The sequence below is a fragment of the Pempheris klunzingeri genome, chromosome 11 (genome assembly GCF_042242105.1).
Source record: "Pempheris klunzingeri isolate RE-2024b chromosome 11, fPemKlu1.hap1, whole genome shotgun sequence".
Lineage (NCBI taxonomy): Eukaryota > Metazoa > Chordata > Actinopteri > Acropomatiformes > Pempheridae > Pempheris > Pempheris klunzingeri.
Genome location: NC_092022.1, coordinates 20430594 through 20453195, shown reverse-complemented (window position 1 = coordinate 20453195; position 22602 = coordinate 20430594). Strand labels below are relative to the sequence as shown.

General features: G+C 42.8%; 1 protein-coding gene across 1 annotated transcript; it reads left to right on the top strand.

Moving 5' to 3' along the window:
* Positions 1-719: 719 nt before the first annotated feature.
* On the top strand, positions 720-22602 carry LOC139209634 (inactive dipeptidyl peptidase 10). The gene is made up of 25 exons (XM_070839425.1): positions 720-758; positions 6983-7097; positions 7941-8036; positions 8358-8452; positions 9725-9796; positions 13694-13746; positions 14340-14421; positions 14909-15029; positions 15171-15325; positions 15721-15818; positions 15996-16119; positions 16528-16569; positions 16656-16760; positions 17459-17550; positions 18450-18497; positions 19654-19772; positions 19880-19927; positions 20199-20297; positions 20755-20821; positions 20972-21166; positions 21266-21320; positions 21411-21510; positions 21622-21680; positions 22227-22299; positions 22385-22602. Exons 1-25 carry the CDS (start codon positions 720-722, stop codon positions 22600-22602), a joined length of 2370 nt encoding a protein of 789 aa, XP_070695526.1.

The window sequence follows — 22602 nt, the reverse complement described above, 5'->3', positions numbered from 1 at the left end:
AATAAACAATGATTTATTTATAATTAATAAATATATAAACACCACCGTCTTCATCCATTTGGTATAATACACTTTGGTATAATATACTATGTAGTTTGACATGCGTTTGACAAAATAGGGTGTATTCTTTAGAGATTAAGCTGTAGTACCCTGAATAAAATAGGTTACTGAAGTATAGTATTGTGTTAATACACACAATTATAAAACATTACTATTACTAAACAGTATTAGTTAGTGTTAAAACACCCTATTATGAGGTTAAATATTATTTTCATTATCATTATATTGTATGTAATATCGTGACAACACAAATAACACTAATGATGATAATAATAATGATAATAATTGATAGTGATGGTCAAATATGCCAGTAGTCAATCATAGCACCAAAATATGTGCTCTTTCACTACATATTTTTCTTTATTTACAGAATTACTCCGTTTTGACTTTCTGTTGGAGTGCCTAGTATAGCTATCCACCCAACCTCCTGTCATGATTAATTTCCGAGCCAATCAATAAGCAGATTGGAAATAGGCGAATGAGAGAGTGAGAGAGGGAGAGAGAGAGAGAGAGAGAGAGAGAGAGAGAGAGAGACCACCAGCCCAGTGAGGACAAACTTGAAAGAAGCAGAGCATGCAGAAAAGGCTCCGCAAGACAACAGTGCAGCTGCTCGGCGGGTACTGAAGCTACAGAGGCAGCAGAGCTGATTGAGGAGTACAATGATTGCCACAACTCAACAAAACATGACCACGGAGCTGGTATGTGTGTGTGTTTTTTTTTAATTGTTTTATTCCTACTTCAGAGCAGTGTGTGAGTGTGTGTGTGTGCATGTGTGTGTGTGTATGCGTGTGTGCGTGTGTGTGGTCTGTGAGGGGAGATTCTGTGAGTCCTCTGATGTGCACTGGGGAATTCCTCATACGTGCCCTCAATACGATGACTGATCGATTAATATTACAGCCATTTCGCCCCCTTCAGACTTTTCCGTCAGTATTCATCTCCTGGACAGGCTTGTCTCTGTGCACTGCGGTGCAGGCTGTTGTGGAAACACGACGTCCAGTGCCTCTCACTCTTGTCTTTCTGTCCCATGCAGACTTTCATTGCATGATATCTGCAGTCTAATATTCAGATATGATCATTTGTCCCAGCCAGCACACTGCCCACCCCATCATGGACCTGCACAGTGACAAAGGGGCTCGAACCTATGGCTTGCATTGATTGATTGATTGATTATCCCTCTGTTGTGTAGGTGTATTGTCAATGAACAAAGATAATGGCACCAGCCTCTGCCTTTCCTTTCACACAATTAACTCTCCTTGCCGATGATAACACATAATGCATTTAGTGAAATAGCGGATTGCTCTGTAAGTTATTGTTTAATGCAGCTTTTCCATTTCATTGCAACATACACGTCAGCGTCAATGTGACTTTTACTGGTTCATTTAAAAGACAGTTCACCTTTGTTTTTAAATGTCAGAAGCAACTGGTGAGCAATTAATTTCAGGTATAACTTGGAGATCACGTGTTGTACAAAAGGTGGATTTTAAACAAGGTGGTTTGTAGCATCTTCAGGTGTTCAGAATTCTGGTCTAGTTATCAGCGTTTAATGCAAAATGAATATTATGACGAATGCTTGCATCAGATTCATCATCACACCGGTTTTACACCTTGATTTCATGACTCATATCCATGCATAACTAACATGCAGTGTTTGCGTCTTTGAATAAAACTTTCTCGTGCTTCATCAACGGCGTCATTGTCCAGAAATTTTACTCCAGTGCTTCTGCTTCTCCTCAGTGGCGTGCAACAACTTCAGTCCGTGCCAAGTCAACTAATTAACAGATCTCATCAAACTGTCACCCTCCCTGGGAGAGAGCTTCAATCATGAGATCATTAGCACACAGCTGCCCTGCCCGGTTTGAGAGACTAGAGGAGAAGCTCAATTATTAGTTAAATTATGTCTAATTGGTTTGTTATATAAGCATATTGAGTCTTTAGATTGCTCATTCACACACTGATGTGGTGAAATGTTGGTGAGCCCTGTCTGAAGCTTCTGCGTGCTAATCCTGCACCATTATTTTGTCTCCCTGAGAGGGCCACACAAGGCTGCGGGGCTTAAAGACAATCCATTACCTGCCAGTGTCGCAACATTTCATGTCACAGTCTCCAATCAATGTGCTTTACACAGCAAAGCAAGTAATGAGGCAAGCACGGCTTACAGATAGTCATGTCTGTGTCTGCTGGTGAGAAGATGTAATGACTGAGGCGATAATGTGTTACTTGTGCCATATGTTTGAGCGCCGTAACATCAGTAGGAGCAAAGAGCATTGCGGAGTTGACGAAAGTGACTTTGTCGTGTCTGAATAAGAAAGCTGTGTCTTATTTTCGTGGCGGAAACACATAATGCTGTGGTTCTGGTTCAGTTAATCCCTGGCATTAAGGAAGACAGCGAGTGTTTTAATCAGTTTTTTCAATGACAGTGTTGTTTTTACATTCATCCTCAGCACTGATAATGTGACAATGGGTTACAGCGAGTTCTTACATTGTATGCCATGAGCATACTGTAACCATACTATTTGCTGACAGAGGATTTCTGTAGAGTCTCAGCTTAGTGAAAAATGACATACTCTTTCTCATATTCTACTGTAACTCTATATCATGTCACCCGCAGCTCTCCCGCTTGTGTTACTGATGCTGCTTGTTTCCTAAGGCAAGAACTCGGTCACTGTGAGTGGCTGGACACGCTGAGGAAAAGCTCCCTGGTACAGGACCCTTTATACACTCATTTCCTTATGCGTGATGGGGAGCATGAAAAGAATAAGACAGTAGGGCAGCCTTGCAGCAGTAGAGGGGAAAGCGGCAGGTCTTTCATTTCACAAAGGCTTGTGCTGCATTGTCTGGCAATAGCCTCGAGGGCAAAAAATATGCCCAGTTAGTCCCATATGGTGTCTATACCACCTACGGCTTTTTTTAAGATAAGGAACACAAAGGGAGAAATGGTGGCGCAGTGAGTTGGAGCACTGAAATTCCTCTGGATGTGATGAAAGATAGCCCAGATATAAATCAATATTGAGCAGCTTGGTTACCATTTATTCCAACCACAGGTTACAGCCTGCTCTAATGATGCCTTTCATTTTAATTGAGGCAGTGAGAGATATTGACACGGTAATACTTGCCCAGGTTACTTGCTAATCTACTGCTTTCCCTTGTGCGTAATTACAGTAAATCATTAATATCAGGAGCATATAGGCTATATTGAGGGCAGTATATGTCTGCCAATAGATCTCCTCCTTTTTATGGTGGTGGTTATTTCACTGATGCCTCTGCCAATGCCGTGTGCGTAATTATCATCATTGCCTGATGTTAAAGGGGGGGTTTAGAGATATGCAAATCCACAACCAGAATCACCAAACAGCCTGCACCGGTTCCCTCATTCCGTTGCATGTAATTTATTGTCAGATTCTCCGCGCCTCAAAGACACAGACGATGGAGTTAAGGAGGTCTCCTGAGCCTAATTTATAAATTAGGACTGCCTGGATTCTGCGCAACCTAGATGTGTTGCATGCTGCGCATATTGAGTAATTGTGCTTGGTGTGGCTTGCTTTTTTAGTGTGCACACTCAGTCAATACAAGGGAATTGTTTGATTTTGTGTGTGCTGCTCTGAGAGAAAAAAGGAACTAGTTAGCTGGAATCTAATTCCTGTGCAGTTTAATAGACGGTTCTAGTCTGATAAGTATGATTTTTACATTAAATTGGTAGAAAGGTCAGAATATTTCTTGGTGTTCCACGCAGAGGTGGCATACTTGGCAAGAAATGGAGCTCAACAGAGGGCATCTATCTAAAAGTCTCCTTCATGGCTGTATTCCCACAATTAATTGTTTCCCTTTGGACCTTGTACAACTGTACACCTTATTGATTCTCTCATCTGGTTGAGTGAAAACCCCCTAGCTCTGCTGGCAAATGAAAGAGCTCTCTCTTCTCTAATGCAAATCTGCATGGTTTGCCAAAAAAAAGGCTCCCTTGGGAAAGTTATCCATAAACATAAAGACCTTTGATTTGCATTCTCGTACCCTTGATGTTTGCCTGACACCTCATCCATGCTTCTACTCTGACTCCTGTGGGATCATGCAGGCTGAATAGAATAGATGGCCCACCGCAGGAAGGTCTGTGTGTGATTCTTTTTTGATCTGGCTCAGCAGAAAAGATACATGCGCTTGTCCATCAGGCTACTGACTGAGATAAGCATGGTCCGTCACACAGGCCGGCTCATCGTCTGTTTACCTGTGCAAGCAGTTTGTGCTGCATTAGATTCCCTCATGAATTTGTGTCCAACAGCCCCTCGACACAAGCAGCTTCATCAGTGTTCACTCCGGGGATTCTGCTCAGCGTGTCTGTACCTCATTTGCGAGTGTGACAAAACTCCTCATTCGCCCAGATGTGGGATTCTCCCGGTCTGTCTTAACAACGTTGCAACCTTAATTGGAAGCGTGGTCTTAAGTCTGGGCTCGGGAGAATGATGATAGCTGTGCATCCCATTAGGAGGATGGTTCAGCTCTCACGTTGCGCACAGTAATTAGAGGGAGGACTTGGAAATGAAAACCCTGTGTGATGGAATCAGTCAAGTGAAGGAATTTAATTTAAAATGTCCAATTATACCAGAGGATCCCGGAATTACAATATAATGCTTCATGATATTTTTGATATATGCAATCATGATACTTAACTATTACAATTAATGGATTGCAAATGTATACAACATGAATCCATTTTCTTATGTTAAGGAGAGTCCGTTTATTTTCAGATTTTTTCACATTTGTAACACTTCAGTCAAACAGAAAGTACTGAAGATGCAGTGTGATTTAGGACTGACCCCCAAATCCTTCAAAGTCTCCCACAGGTTTCTTATATCAGGTGGAAGGATAATGGTGGTTCACTGAGATACTGCATCCCGAAAGAGCAGGGGAATGAGATAAAAAAAAAAAAAAAGAGTATAAGAAAGACCAGTAGATACACAGCCGCGGACATCAATCACCCAGCTCTGGCCTGCACTGAGAGTTCAAACACCACTTAAAAGTTATCCCTGCAGGTTCAACTGGAGAGGTTTTAATTTGAACATGTTATGATACTGCTGCCAAGGATATCTATTAAAGATGAGACCTTGGCAGGAGTTCTGCGCTGGCAAGCTCTTGTGACAAATCAGACCTTGTAACCTGTGTCTTCCATTCATCATGAGTATAAAGTAAATCTACTTCCTTACAATAAAAGGTGAAAATTTCTTAAAAGTGAAAAAAAAACATGTTTATGGAGGATTTTCTATCCTAGTGAGAAACCCAGCTGCTTCTGGTTCAACTGCACTGACCTTTAATCTTAAGTTCCTGCAGAATTCACTGTGTTTCACTTTTCTAAAATGGGTTTTTAAGACATTTTGACTCCAGTTATGTAAGAACATTTTCAGCTTTCAGCACTTTCATACACCATTTGCCCGGAGCTTTATGGTCAAGGGCGGTAAAGAAGTGTACCTTTGTGGGGACCTCCCCAATGGTTCCAAAGGTCCATTATTCCAAAACAGCAATATTGCAAAAACTGTCCATTATCCACCTCGAAAACAAATGCCCATTGCTCTGAAGGCCCTTTGTTCTAAAAAGACACACTCTCCCTGCAATTATAAGTCCTGTCCATGGTGCTGAATCTACGGGTTTTTTGCCCTCAATGTGCAGCTGGTCTGGCCTTTTACCAAATGGCTTTTCAAGTTATTTTACGGTTGCAGAGAAATTTTCCGTGTCAGAATAAAATCATGAGTGTTTCACTCAGTTGGTGCACGACATCATCACCCAAGTCATTAAATGTAGGCTGCAAGATAAAGCTGCATTGCTGTATTGTTGTTGTTGGTGGTTAAGTTCCCGTGGCATTAAGGATTAGGGGTTAGGGGTTAGGACTGGATAACAGGCTGTTCAGTGGGACATTTTTCGGACTATTTTGGAATAATGGGTTGTCGGAACAATGGCATGGCACCATGTTTGTTAAGATAAGTGCTGAGTGGGTGTGTTAAGGCTGGTGTAGCCAATAGCACAGACTGAAGGACAGCTGGTGTCACCAAGGGACCATGGAGGACCAGCAATCTGTCCTTCTTCCGCTGGCCTCATCCCCGAGGCTTGGAGGAAGGTGACCGGGACAGGCGAAGCTGTGAGGGTAAAGCCAAAGGGCTGGGAAAGCTGTTGTGATGGCTGAATGTTATAGCTGCTCTTTGATTGAACTGTCACACTCCAGCAGTCATTGTGGCTCCAACAGTGCCAGCCACTCATTGTGAGGGAGCGAAGCGGAGCCTGGGAACGACACGCAGTTGTGTTTAATTGTGACTGATACTGATGCCAACTCATTCCATCAGTTCCCCCTGATCGCTTACAGAGGGTATACAAGAACTTGAAGTTATCTTGGTCATTGAAGCTTTGTCTAGAATTAATTGTATAGTTACACAGTCCCATCTACTTTTTCTGCTTTTTATTGCCCCGTTAACAACTTCATCCAGAGCTGTTGAATAAATCCTGATCCACCAAAGCAAATGAAGTAGGTAACAGCTTTTCCTATAAAAGAACACTATCATTTCAGGCACCACACATTTCATGATAACTTCACCCATCCCCCCCGTTTCAGCAAACCACATGGCCCATCAGTCATGTAACAGGTGAAATGAGGCGCTGGTAAAGAAAAATGATGTTGCAGCCAAAATTGCTGCTGCAATTAAAGTCTGATCTCTCATATGCGACAATTTTATGCAGTTCTCACACGGAAAATTAGTGTAATTCGGGGAGGCCTCTGTAACGCAGAGGACTGGTCTCAATTCTCCTGAGGCTCACTGTACTAATATGCCTGTCGGAGAGAAATTTCTATGAGACTGTGGAAATGATGCAGCGCTAATGTCCTCCTGCTCAACTCTGCTGGCATTCACCACTGTGTTTGTGTTGATGTGTGTTCCTCTCACATCAGGACCTGGGGAGCTCAGATGGTCCCCCGCGGAATTGGAAAGGCATAGGAATTGCTATGGTGGTGATCCTGGCGGTTATGTCTCTGGTCATTCTGTCTGTCATCCTCCTCACACCTGGTACGAAGAGCTGTTTTGGAGAATAAAACATCAAAGTAGGGAGGAGCTGTAATGTTGGGGATCAAAAGTACATTTTGACATTTTGAGAAATTGGCTTATTTGTTATCTGGTGGAGAGTCCGGTGAGAGGATCAATACCACTCTCACGTCTTTGGGGTATACATTCACCAGCCAGGTGGTAACCTGACAAGGTAGAAATCATTCTGCCAGAACCTCTAAATAATATATAATAACTGTGGTTTTTGTATAGTTATGTCTTGTTTGCTTTAACTGTACAAAAACCACAGTATAAAACTGATAATTCACAATTTCATGGAGGGCTATAATCTCTCTATTTCTTGGCCCTGAGCAGGTCCCAGGGATGAAATAAATTTTCCCAGCCATGAAATAAATTCTTACACTTTTGCTTTTGTACAGATTAAATAAACAAGATGTTAATTAGTGAGCTTTAAAGGAGCTGCAAGGCAGTTATTGTTCTTGTTGGACAGAGCCACACAAGCCGTGCCCTATGCTTCCAGTCTTTATGCTAAGCTATGATAACTGGCTGCCAGAGGTAGCTACATACATACCCCACAGACATGATAAACGTAACTTTTATTTGGAAAGGTAATCTCATTGAGACGCTGGGTCTCATTCTCGAGATCTTAGAATCAGTCTTCTCAGGTCATCTTGACCGTAAAGCGAATAAGTGTGTTTCCCAAAATGTCACACTTTTTGCTTTAAAGGGAGGCATAATGTGGGTTGACGTTTCAAACATATAAACAGCCAGGCTCAAGCATGCTCAGGCTTTCCTTCTCTGTAAACAGGACATGAACTAATTAACTCTGTCTCTTTGCCTCTGAAGATGAATCTCACTTATTACTTCATTCCCATCTCACTATGGAGGATTTGGAGAGTGAAGAGTTCAAAGTTCATGACCCCTGTGTGGCTTGGTTGAACGGTAAGAGTTCCTGTTTTGTCTCACAAATTACTGACAAAGGGACAAAGGTTTAACCTTTTGAAATCCACTTGCCCGCCAGTGTCCAGGGCTACTTTTAGGCTTTTTTTTTAACCCTAACCCTTATAACAGAAGAACTGTGATGCCAAAATGCAACCCTAACCCTTAACCCTAACCCCAACCCAGGACACCAGCAGACAGGTGGAGTTTTAGAGGCTGAAACCACTTAATTTATCTCGCTATGAACTGTGTCTGCCTCATTGGTTTGAAGTCACCACTCTAATAACACAGGACCTTCTTCCTGAACTGTCTTAACCCTGTCAGAAAACGAAGTGGCTGTCCGCACCAGAGAAGGACATGTTCTGTCGTTCAGCCTCAACAGCAACCTCACCACAGCTCTGCTGGACAACAGCACCCTGGTGAGTTATAGCAACACAGTTTATAAGGACAGAAGACAGATTTCAGCATTGATTGGCGTAAATCCTCAGGCAGCTGGACAAATTGACCAGCCAACAGAGAGGGGATCCTTCCAGATCGAGAGAGAAAAGCTGTTGAGTTCCACTGTTCCACATCCCACAGTTGAGACAAAAAAAGATTTGGCAGGGTGACAGTATCAGCTCATTTCTCCCCAAACTGGCTGTTCTGTGAGCCCTCAACATGTGCCTTCAAAGAGAATTCTCCAAGCAAGGGTATCATTTTGAACACCGCCTCTGCGCGACACTGACAGACTTATATGGGTCATCACTGAGGAGCTGAAAGCAGGGCTGTGTTGTCAGGTTGAGAAAAAGTCTCTCCTCTGTGTTGTGATATGGTTTCTTATCTCTGCTGTTGTTGCTAATTCCAGGAAAAGATATTTTCTTGTATGGATACCCAGACTCACATGGGGTTTCCCTAAATAAATGGATTGCTGAGACAGTTCTAGCTAAATATAGTGTCAAACTTTGAGACTGAAATTCACATTAACGAAGTGAAGCTTTCTTTATGTAGAACTTTTTAAACAGAGGTTTACGAAGTGCTTCACAGTTACAAAGAAAGATGATAAACAGCATCTATAGAAATGTTTAAATCAATGACAAGCAGAAAATATATATAAATCAACATAAGGGAGCTTTAGTAAAGTGCCTTTGAGAATAAGCAGATTTTGAGTTGAGATTTAAAACTAAACTGGAGTTTACCAAAACCTGGACAAGCTAAGAACTTCAAAGGTCTTGGCTCTAGGTTCTGCATTGTTTCCCACTGTATTCTATAAACCAGAGTATATTGGTTACATGTCACTGAAAAGGTGACATCCGCTTTAGATGCCCTTTACTTAAAAGTTCTTTAAATGTCATGATATGTCAATGATGTGTTCACAGCGCCTTTCTGCTCCCTTCAAAAGGCCAAATTACTGCAGGTTTAAGACATTTGTGCCAAACAGCTAGATTTCACAAACACATAAAGCTGGAGATCAGCAGCATAGCAATGATAAGGGCTACAGCCAAACTGACAGGTAATGTGCCCAAAGCAGGTAAAAGGCGGAATAAACCAGGCCCCAGGATTGAACCTTGAGGAAGTGTCAGATCACACAGTTTGCAAGCCAAGGATACAAAGAAGTTCTGAAAAAAGTGCTATACCCCAACCCACTTTCTCCACAGGAGAACAAAAGGAAGTTGAGGATGTCTTGTGTCATTTTTCTTTTTTCTTTTCTACAGGACCTGACCGCCACTAAATTCCAAGTGTCTGCAGACAAGACATTTGTCCTGTTGGCATATAACATTCAACCGGTAAGTTTTCTCTGAAAGCTTAGTTGACTCAAATTGATTCCAGGAAAACAATGTCAAGCATTTTCTCCTCAGAAAACATTCAAGGCCATAAATTATCCATGAATATCAAAGACAAGCTGTGCTCACACACCTCCGCGGCTCGCAGGCCACTAGTGGCTGAAAAACATCGGTGACATGCATCCTAATCAGAGCCCCAAAGAAACAACAGAGAGGAGGTTGAGGAGAAGGGGTATGTGTGTCTTTGATTCTGCTACTGCAGCAGTCTTTTGCTCTACAACACCGCCGCCAAATGACTGGGATAACATATGGGGAGTTGAATATTTAAACTGACGGATGGCGGAAGGTGCAGGCGGTTGAGGAAAGCCAGGGGGAGGAGGAGATCAAGGAGACGAAGAGGTAAAGTTGGGAGCTGCTGTAATGAAATCGCCCTGTTAGTTTGGCGGGGAATTTTAATGAGAATCTCACAAGAAGCACAGTCGCAGTTGGTTTTAGGTACGCTTTGTGGTAGACACAAAACACAGATCTTTCGCTCCCTGTACTTTACCGCCACATAGCTCAGTGCCTCCGTCCCCCCACCCGCCATCTCACTCTGTAAATATCCGCACCATTAATAAATAGTTGAGTCGTTCCTCAAAGGGCAGGCAAGTTGTGTAATGTGCAAGTAATCGTCAAGGGAAGAAAACAGAATTAGGAAGAAATGAAAGCCCTCAGCACATTTTCCCCACATTTTTATTAAAAATCTGAAAGCAGATTTTGCTGCTGTCTGGCACTCTCAACTCTCGGTCTCTGCCACCTCTCTGGGTTTCCTTTCGAGATCTGCGTTTGCTCTAATCACTGTGTATGATGTTTTCTGCCTGTGGATGTATATGTTTGGCGGGTTGGGGGCTGGTGGGGATGTGAATGAGCCTGTTGCTGTGTTACAGCATTCGTCACCAATACAATGCATCCACTCTAACTGAATTATTAAGAGGTTAACATACATTCAATCAGTTTCACGGTATCTCTGCAGAGAAATCGCTCAGATCTTTTCCCAATTTGTGGGTTGATGTATGCCATGTCATTAGCATACTTTCTTTGATGTCAGCAAGAATTGTCTGCTCTCATTTGTATGCTCAGTGTGTATTCATTGGGACAGACAGTGGGCATGCCACCTGGAATCATTTTCTACTTAGAAACAGATATGTGTGTGAGAGCATGGTTGCCATTTTGTGTGGATGTGGACCATTCTTCCATTCTCCCCTTCTGTTCCAGCTCCCTCCGTCTCTCTCCCACTTCATCCTTCTCACTCTCACTCACTTTTTTCTGTCTCTCCCTGGGGAATTTATGCTGACTGAAGCAGTTTGCATAAGGCACTAGCTTGGCTGTTTGGAAGAGGAGCGGCACTCCGCTGTGAGTGGCAGAGAACGAGAGAGAGAAAAACAAAAGAGAGAGCACTGGGGAAAGCCACTTGCCTTCGATGGAAGGGATGGGGGTGGGTTATGCACCACTCGCCCTTAGATACACTGCCCAGTTGAATTCAATCAGAATGGTTATCAAAGAATGTCAGAGTTGCTAAAGGAGAAGCTGTGGTGGAGAGAAATGGATGAGCAGGCTGTGGGCAAAGTTAAAAGGCTTCTCTGGATTTTATATTAGCTCCAGAGGCTTTAGGGAGGGTTTTGTGCCTGCTTGGTGAGAGTAAATGGATTTTGATAAGAGGGTGTACATAGAAGTCAGTTTGGGATTTGGCCACATAGTAACAAGAGGAAGCAGATTTCCTACAGGAATATGTCTTTCCTCAAAGCCTGTTTAAATTGAACAGGTTTGTGTGCGAGAGGAGAAAAGGAGAAAGAAAAGAACTCCATATTTTGAGTGATGGCGAGGTAGTTTACGGGGAATTGGACGTTGCCGGGGATTGATAAGCAAAGGCAAACTTACCAGTGCCTGCCAAGACAGTTCAGTTTAGGGGCAAATTAAAAATGCCATGGGAATGCAGCAAACGCTGAGGGGTTCTGGTATCAAAGGCAGTGCATCATGGGGCTGCTAAGACATGCTTGTGAGGCAGGAACAATGTTGAGAGGGAAGGATCCCGTTATCTCTGTATAACTTGCAGTGTACAACAGATCCCCAATATCTGCTCTCATGCCAAGGGTGTTGTAATCGCTATACGTTTCCTTTGTTACATTATCCCACGCTATCCTCTGAGTGTTGAATCTGCATGCCCCCACCCCCTGTTTTGGCAACATGGATTGGGGAGGGGGCGGGTAGTAAAGGGGGTTGAGGAGCAGAGCGATCTGGAGGATTTATGATATGTTACTGGCAGCCCCATTAGAATTCACTCTGCCTCTCCAAGACGGATGCTCTCACTCTCTCTGTCTATTTATCATACAGACGCACACAAACATGTGGTGACACACAGCGTCTGCCATTATGTTGAATCATGGGCAGAATCTCTGGGTTCCTTTACAAATCACAAACAGCTGATTGAACATCTGGATCATGGCAATGCTGCCCCCTTTGGTTTCAAAGAGTGATGCCCCCTCATACTCTTGTATGTAGAGTACCTGTCAACTCTGGCTGTCAGCCACTGCCTCTACCCCTGCTGCATCCTTTCCTCCCTTCCTGTCTTTGTTTCTTTCTATCTCTCAATCTCTCTCTCCCTCCCTCAAATTTCCCTTCAGCGTTTGACAAATTCACTCATTCCTCTTCCTGTTCTTGCAGTTATTTTCCATTGTAACACGGTGGTTTTCCTGTGCGCCCCGTCACACCTCATGGCCAGACTTTACACCGCAATCAGATCTCAATTACATTTAGATAGCCTTAAAATTTATTTCGCCTCCTTTATGCCTGCAGCTTTACCCCAGCGTCACTCCATCCATGCATTTTCTACCAACAGACGAACAACACAGGAGGAGAAATCCAATTTCACTGTTAAGTGTGCTGTGTAGAGGATGTGACATTTAATTTCTTTAGGGACTAGTTTTCCAGGAGGCTCTGGCTTTCAGAGGTCAGTGGGCAAATAGCCTGCTTCCAGCCCTTTGCCTGGAAAACGAAAAGAATGGTAGAAATCAATATATCACCTAGAATTTGTCAGGTGATCAATTGCAGTTAACACACACATACACACGCACACGATCATTGATTTTGGTTTTCAGCATGTTAATTTAATTAATCATTAAGCTGCTGATGCTTTTGTCAGGCTTGCAACAGAGCTGCCAGCCACAATATATCTGATTTGGAAGGATATTAGCTGTAATGATGCTATTTAATGAGAATGTCTGTCTTAGTTTCTGTACTTTCCTTTCACATTTCATGTATTCATGTTGTCTCTTTGACTCAGTCCCCATTGTCCAGATTTCTGGCACAGAGATGTGATCACAGTAATGATGTAACATGGATGAAATGGCTTCAAGTGGTTTAATGACTCAAATAAATGAAATGTGTAGTGCTTAGCTGTGATTGGCTCAGTGACAATCAAAGCAATAATAAAATGTTGTCTCTTGAAGATGTCCAGATATGCATATGCTTACAGAATGTGGCATTTTGCTAATACTGCATTTTTAGAGGAAACGATAACATTAAATTGTATTAAACTATTAGTAATACAATAGTTTAGGTTCATTGAACATTCCCCTCTCTAATTTTGTAGCATAATGGTGTGTTGCTGCCCTTTTATAACAGCAATAAGCCACTTGGTGCGGTGCTTTGCAGTGATTTCAGAGGAAATTAGAGAACGCAAACACAGCCTGTTGCTTATGGCTTAATTATAAGGTTGGTCTCAGCGGTGTCCCTCACAATCTTTGTTTCGTACGCATTTAAATTTCTTTATACATGTGTATGAGCATGTGTGAGCACTGAAATATGTGTGTTTTCATCTAAGTGCGGCACACCTGTGTGCATGATATCCTCTACCTCTTTCAGGTGTTCTCTCAGTCCTTCACAGCCTCCTATGCTATCTACAATGTGGCTAATGGGTAGGTGCAATCATGAATGCTAATGCATGGGCTGCACTGGGCATGAGCGTTACCAATGCAAGCAGACCTGCGGACTGAAAAACTTCCCCCAGAGTGTGTCTCATCGAATCAAAACGTCGTGTTTCTGTCAGACATGCATTCATTCGTCAGTGCTCTTTCCAGGTTCCATATCCCGGCATAAGGTTTGTACTGTACTTCAGATTTCACTGCCTGAGATTCATGTTCAGCATTATATCAGTGGAAAAGCTCCGTGATAGCTGTGGATGACTCCTGGAACTTCTGAGGAATGGTTCTGAAAAGGATTTCAGGAGGACCTGCAGTGTTCATTGCCTGAGTATGCCTTGGAGGAAAATGTTTGCCTGTCCTGAGGAAGAAAATAAGTGCGTCTAGAAATATGGATCAGCAATGTTGCACTCTTGCATGAACCAAGCCCGTTTTGTTTTCCCTCTCTGCATCTTGCTCTTTTGTCCTCACAGTGCGGTATCTCTCCAGAAAAGCTCAAGGCCAGGGCATGGATGGACCTCAGAGGGCTTTAACCAGGACACTCGTCCCTAACGGAGGGCTTATGTCTGATTTTTTTGTGTGTGTTCCAGGGACCTGCTGGAGCTTAACCCTCCAGAGAGGGAGAAGGCAGTGTTACAATATGCTTCCTGGGGGCCTCAGGGGAACCAGCTGGTAGGCTAAGCCAGATGCTTACTTTGTTTTCCTGATCAATGTGTTGTCTTTGCCATCTGCATCAACTATGCTGGTCAATGTGATAAGATTTTCTCAACCTTTACAATCTGTACTGATACAGCCTCTGTATAGTCAGAGTCTCCTTCATAATGGTAACATCAGCGGCACCACGTCTTTGTTATTAAGAGATGAACTCCAGCGTGGAGGTTATTGCGGTGACTGTTGCTATAATGGGCTTGTTTGACACTCATAATATAATTCATCAACCTTCCCTGTGATGTAATTGGCTTTTGCTGCTATGTCGGTGCTCATCTGCAGCATATTAACTGGCAAGTAAAGACGTATTGGCTCTCGCTTGTGTGTGCATGTGTGCTGGCCGATGATTCATTCACTGTTGGACGGCGTCCGAAGCTCGATTCAGGCAGCCAGCAATGAAGCCTGTCTTTGATAATGGATTGGCACTGTCTGTCTGTGCGGCTCATGCCAGGCCTATGTGTTTGACGGAGATATCTACTACAAGCCGAGTGTGACCAGCCAACCCTTGCGTCTCACATTCACCGACCCGGAGCAGAATGTGATGAATGGCCTCTCTGACTGGACTTATGAAGGTAGGATGTATTCCAGCCTCACCAGAAATGTTTCACACTCCATAGAGTGGAAGCCAAGTTGATGGCAATAGTTATGAAAAGCAGGTTATGGGCAATGCTTTGAGTTTTATAGTGCAAAACTGACATGGTCTTTCAAAACAGAGGAAGTGCTCTTGACATATGTTGCCCACTGGTGGTCTATGGATGGGGCCCGGCTGGCGTACCTCACCATCAACAACTCGGCCACACCTGTGATGGAAATACCTCACTTCTTGGGTGGTCTCTACCCCTCCAATGTTCTCTTCCCTTACCCCAAGGTAAAAACGAATTAAACCTCCTAAACATTTCCATCAAATAGTTATTGACACATTTCACTCAAGCCTACAAGTCAACCTCATGGTGGCAGTAGTGGAAAAACTCAGCAATGTCACCTGGATACATCCTCAGTGAATGTCTGTACAGAACTTCTCATTCCATCCGGTAGATAGTTTACTGGTTAAGTGGAAACTTTGACTTGCTTGGGGCAAAGTAAGTGGAGCACCAAAGTCATTAACATTCATTCGCTGTGCACCTTGGATATCTGGACCAAATTTCATGGCAGTTCATCAGATAGTTGTTGAATCATTGGGCCAATGTAGTGGGCTGGCAGTGGGACATTTTTCCTGCCAAAACTTACACTTTTAATTTATTTGATATTGTTTTGTGCCGACAGGCTGGCTCAAGTATCCCATCAGTCGGCCTGTTTGTGGTGAATCTGTATGGTCCGGCCCACACTCTGGAGATGATGCCCCCTGACTCCCTCAGGGCCAGGTAGTACATCCTTGTGAATGTAAAAACAGAAGAAGCCTTAAAGACTTTAGACACCACCTGTCAAAGATGATTACAGCTGTCCAAACTCCTCATCCCTTCACTGCCTCCTTTTTTCCACTCCTTTGCACCACTTTCCGATCCTGTCTCCGCGCACCGTTATCTGCATCGCCTCTTTAGAGACAGCTATATCTCCATGGTGACTTGGATCAGCAGCACCCGCCTAGCGGTCCGTTGGCTGAATCGTGCCCAGAACCAATCAGTGCTCTGCGTGTGTGAGGCCACCACAGGGGCATGCTCAGAGGTGAGCGGTCATCACTTGTTCCACATTAGTAATCCAAACAGCCCCCACTGCGATATACAGCTTTAATAGAATTTTTGCTTCTTTTACACTGTGTTGGGAGTTGGAATTGATTTCCTTAAGCTCTCAAATGTCTTCTGGCTGGATTAATATTTAAGGTTATTTGCTGCATGAGAAGAATTTTTAGTGATGTTCTGCAGTATTTTATTGCTTCTTCCTTTTCTGTAAATCCTCACAGATTTCAGTTACCCATTGCCAATGTTTTATTACAGCTGTCTTTAATAATTAATAAACATAATAAGCTTTGTTTTTACGATGCTATTAGAATCAGCTTTAGGTTTGGATGTCAGCACATTGTGGATGGTGTGACTAATACTTTTCTTTCTATATTGTGCGATTCTAAATCAATAGAAGCACAAAATCGCCATGGACATAATGCAAAACCAACGACAGGTATGTGTTGCTCAGGCTTCATAAAGTCTGTTCACACCTATTGATCACTACTGTCTTTCTTTTGACTCAGCACTTTTCTTCAGCAGCAGGTGCCACTGTTTTCTGCAGACGGCTCAGTGTTTTATACAATCCTGCCGGCAAAACAGGGCGCTCGTGGAGAGTTCCACCACATCGCCGGCCTCTCAGCCCAGGTCAGTTTTAGGGAATTTCTGACATTGAATTGGTCATTAACGTAACAACGTCACATTAAACAGTATGATTACAGATCTCAGCAGCACAGACCCTGAAGTCTGGTTTGCTTACAACATCCTCCCCCTCTCTCATTATTGGAGCAATTTGTTTGCACTTATTTTCTCCCAACCTACTACTACTAAAACCACCTTTGTCTACGGAGGCATTTCAGTCATTAATACTTTAATGGTGGTTTGCTCTTTAGAGCATGAAAGGAATTTATATAAGTTCATTCCAACTGAACTATTTATTCATCCCCAGCTGGATAAATAAAATTGTTAAATGATCCTTTTAAGACGCATATTCTATACGAACAGGAATGAATCATCTCAGTTGTCATTAAAGAATTAAGTGAATTTGCTTCCCACACCTTTGGGCTCATACATACCATTAGTAGCTTAGGATCAAATCCAAGGTTTTCTCTCCTGTGTCTCGCTAATGTCAGTCCCACTGTCAAACTAAAAAATAATTCAAAAATACAATTTCAGGACTCTCTCCGTAGCCATCAGTGTTTTCATTTGGTTTCACTTCATGAACCTGTCTTCATTTCTTTCCCATCCTCTGACACACACTTGCCGTATCGCCACACCTATTTTTACTCTGGGTATCTGCCTGCTTCTACATTCCTCTTCATCTCCTGTTTCTCTGTGTAACGCAGCCTGCCATCCCCTCCGTCCCTCCTCGCTTCTTGACATCAGGGAGCTGGGACGTCACCTTGCTCTGCGCCCTCGACGAGAAGGCTGGAAAAATGTATGTGAGAGACACAGTGTGTGGGCTTGCATTGAATCACCCCTCAGCGCCTTTAACACCTCGCAGATCCTTACTACTGATGAGGGAGAGGAGGGGGGTGGGGCAGAGTGGAGTTGAGTAGTAGCCATCATTAAAATCATCATCTCTTACTGTTTGCTGAGAGCAAATGTGTTGTTTGCTACTGGAGAGCAAATTTATTCGTTAGGTCAGACTACGGGTGAATTGTAAGCACAAGACGGGGTCTTTTTAACATGTATCACTGAGTTAGAAGGCCGGAGGAAATGGTTTTGACCCTGTCTATGCTTGTGGCAATGCATCGCCACTCAAGAGGACAAAGGATTACTTACACTTAGCCTGAGCAGATCATTGCTTAAATCTGTCTTTATCCTGCTGAGGGCAGAAACCCCTCATGAAGCGATTGATGGAGGTGTGAGCGTCAAGGAGATTCAAGGGAAGTCAATTGCAGATCAAGTGGCTTGTTTCTAGTTCCAAAGCCCATGGGTTGATACTGCTCTTTAGTCTTTTTACATTTTCACATAGCAGTGACTTTGATGTACAGCCGTTGATTGAATTATCATCACTAATGGTTCTTTACAAATTGAAAGCAATACAATGATTTTATCAACACGCTGGACTATGTAAATAAGTCTAGATGATTCCTGTTATGAATAATTGATATCCTGTATAATTATGATGAAGTGAACATACCCAAAGGTGATTTGTTGACACCCTGAACAATACAATCAACACTAAAAAAATACAACTAAGAATGTGAGAACAGGAATGTTCATTTACTGTGTTTCTAAAAAATAATTCCGTTCTTTCACCTATATTTATATTTTTGTATATATTTTTTACTCTAACTTGCTCTGTCTGTGGTTCATTTTTCTTCTCACCAGCTATTTCCTGAGCACAGAGGAGTCCAGACAGAGCCGACACCTCTACAGGTAAGCATGCTGCCCTGTGAAATACGGACTAACCCTGAACAAATACAGATTCTCTACAATGCTACAAACAGATACAGTGTTGACATTATTTTTCTCATTTATTGTGGTTAACTTTTGTAAAACAGAGTCTATAATCCAAGGCCTTTTGTAATGAATGTGTTATTACCAGCTGTCATGTCATAACTATAACAAGACTAAAGCCATGGCACAGCGGTGGTTTGAACTAAATGCTAACATGCTGGTGCTTAGCAGGTGTACCGTGTTTACCATCTTATCTTGGCATGCTGACATTTGCTAATTGGCAGTAAATGAAGTACAGCTGAGGCTGATGAGAGTGTTATTAGATTGGAAGGTATTTAGTCATGAGCCAAAATATAAGACAAATGAAAAAAAAACTGGATTGATGATGGTGCAAGACAAGAAGTTACTTCAATTCATCCTGAGGGGGGACGATGTCTGAGCCAAATTCATCAAATTTAGTAGGATCTATTCTCTGGGGGCCGTGAATGTCTGCACAAAGCCAATCCATCCAATAGTTGCTGATACTTCAGACTGGACCAAGGTCTGTCTGGTGAATGTAATAACAGACATCCTCAGAGTCACATTAGTGTGCTGATATGTGAGTATTTGCTCTTGTGTGCTTTAAACGCACCAGACTTAACCGACCCATTTATAACAGGAAAAATGAAATGGGTGATGATCCCCTTTCATGATGAGCCGCGAGTCATTGAGAATTATGATCCCCCCTGTGAAAAACATACTTCTGTGTTCCTTCACCACCCTCTGAGGTTTCATATATTTTATTAGCTTACATAGCTTTGGTCTTATATTAGATATTATGGAGGAGGGACGATGGCTTGTTTAAATTTGGTCTGTGATTAATCCTGTATGAAATTTGTAATCAGTGGAATGGTGAAAGATATTTAGAGACTCTACAGTGCCTAACAGCAATCTGTATAATGACTTTTATGTCTAGCCTTATTGAACCCCGTTTGCTTCTGAAAAGTCAGCTGCCCAGATAGTTTGTCTCAAGACACTGACACCTTTCCCTGATATTTTAGAAATCGATTTGCCCTATTCTAGAGACAATTAAGCAACTTCAAAATGTCCCGTTGTTCTTAAATACAGTCAATAATTGTTTTCTCTTATTTCCAAGTGTGGACCTGGATGGAGTGTTTCTGCGCCGATGCATCTCCTGTACCCTCATAGATGGGTGTCGCTTCTTCAAAGCTGAGTTCAGCCCCAATCAAACCCATTTCACCCTTTATTGCTTAGGTAAATGAGACACTCACACATACTGGACACATTTGCGAGGAATATGAAAACTTCATGCTGCTCAGACAGTTGGTTTTATAACATTGTCTTTTGCAAAATTCCCCCAGGCCCAGGAATCCCTAAAGTGACAGTTCACAGTACAAAGGACCCCTCTAGTGAGTGTTACATCTGCTTGTCTGACTAACACACACACACACACACACACACACACAGATGCAGGCTGACTGCAGTTTCCCATGACAGCCTATTGAGGGCGACATATTCAAGCCCACTAGAATGAAAATTCAATAATTTCATGTTTGTGGACACTGCCCTCTGTCTGTGGCTCTCAGATTGAGCTGTTTCCTCTGAAATGACGAGGGTTTGGCCAGATGTCTTGATGTTTAGGATTAAAACTCTGACACACTTGTGTTTTATCTCCTGTAGGATACGTGGTCTTGGAGGATAACAGCCCTCTGTCTAAAGCTCTGGAGGACAAGAGGCTCCCTGAGACTCTGTTCAGGACACTGCCAGCAGACAACCATGGTACAACAAAAAGAAGCCGGTGGCTATATTTGATGTTTTCACTTTTAGGATATTGGCCACACAAATACTATCACAAAGCACTCACAGATCACAGTCAGTGCCTTTCTCAAGCTGTCAGACTATATTAAGCAGAGAGAATGGAGCACTGGCTCCAACTGAATCAGCCTAGAATAGACACATTGTTAAGTACCAACCAAAGCAGCAGTCTTCTTCAATTTGTTTGATTAGGTAATTAGTGTGAGTCATGCATGCCCTTAAAGACTAGCGCCAAGTATTCTTTGAGAGTGTGATTGTGCAAGTTTGTTAATTTTTTTGTTCAGTTTCAGGAGGAACTCTTTTTTCATTTTATGTGCTTCAGAGGTTCAGATGTATTTCAGACAGAGGTTGTACATGCAGTAGTAATCCAAACATATCGATGGCCAGTTGACCTTGTTCAAACCCTGTTTACTTTCCTTAGATCTACACCTGAAACTAACTCTACCTCAGGGTTACGAGGCCAACCTGCACCCTCTCCTCGTCATTGTGTAAGCGTCACCAAACAAGCACGCTAAACGACGGCTAAGGGCTCTTTAATGTCACCTGTTTTGCAACCTGTGATCCCGAGCCTTTTCTTCACTCCTTCACTCCCAGCAGCTGTCACCATTCCAGCTGATCCTGTTGGTCTTGTCTCCCAGGGATGGCGTTCCTGGCAGTCAGTCGGTGACAGAGGAATTTGCCCTCGACTGGCCTCAGGTCCTCTCCAGCACACACAATGTGGCCTTGGCCTGGGTGGATGGCAGGAGCGGGGTCGGCCGTGGACAGAAGACTGCAGCTGTGGATCCACGCAAGCTTGGCTCGCTTAGGGTCAAAGATTATCTGGGAGCTGTAGAGTCAGTACAGCTACGCAGTAAAATAAGGCTATATAACTGACACCAGAGAAAAATACCAGTGAATTAGTAAACTTACAGGATTTTGTTGTATTCCCACAGGTTGTTGATGCAACTGCCTTACATTGATGATCGCCGGATGGCCCTCTACGGCAAGGTTGCAGCACTGAATATATACTCCCATTGGATCCATCAAAGCTATCAAATCCTTTATTTGATCTAGTATTTTTCTGTTTTTGCGCTACAGGCATTTGGCGGTTATTTAACTCTCAAGATATTAGCTGCAACAGATAAGCTCTTTCAGTGCACGGCAGCTGTGGCACCGATCACTGACTTCAGACTATACAGTGCGTTGAGATCCCGTCATTAACCATATTCAAAGATGGAAGCCATGAATACTGAGCTGAAACAGAGATGTCTCATGGAGTAACATTACAGTAACAATTATTCCACTCCAGGTGCTGCATTCTCTGAGAGGTATCTGGGCCTTCCAGCTAAGGAGGAGCACGCTTACTCGGTGAGCCAAAGCCCTCAACTTAGCTATTCAACGCAGCTGATGAGTGATCATGGTTGTGGATTTTTTTTAGATAGATCCTTTGACAAGGCTCCAACAATAAAATACAACACATATCACACACACAAAATATATATATATATATATATATATATATATATATATATATATATACACACAGTTGCAAGTTGCTTAACCAAAATGAATGCTGTCCAATACAACAGTCCTCCAAAAGAATAAATGGTGCCATTTGTGTTGCACTTAAATGGTAATGAATTACACTGAGAGGGCTTTCTAATATTTTGACCACCCCATTTAGATCAATGAGTGATATAAATTACAGAAAAACTGAAAGTGAAAATCAGTGTAACGCATTACAGTTCAACTGCACCACAATCACCTTCCAAGATGACAGACAACTTTCTAAAACAGCTTCAACAAAAACTGAACATTTTAACTTTTTTAAAGATGGAATGTATTGCAAGGTTGTAGTTGCTTTTAGTATGGTAGGTATACATAATAAAGCACTTATATTGTATATTTTTTCAGACTGCTTCTTTGCTGGATGAGGTTAACAAACTGAAAGACGAGAACTTCCTTATTCTACATGGAACTGCGGATGGTGAGGTTTTGTTTGAGTTTTAGAGTTCACTCTTGCGTTTATTTGCTCACCTCTAATTTCAATGTACGTGTGTGTTTGGCCAAAGCGAGGGTACACTTCCAGCACAGTGCCGAGCTCCTGAGCCGACTGGTGAAGGTGGAAGCCAATTATTCCCTGCAGCTGTACCCGGACGAAGGCCACGTCCTGAGAGAGCCGCGCAGCATCCAGCACTTCCAGCGGACAGTGGTGAACTACCTCCAAACCTGCTTGAAGCACAGCGTCCTCCTAGATCCCGTACAGTATGAAGAGGAGGAAGATGACTGA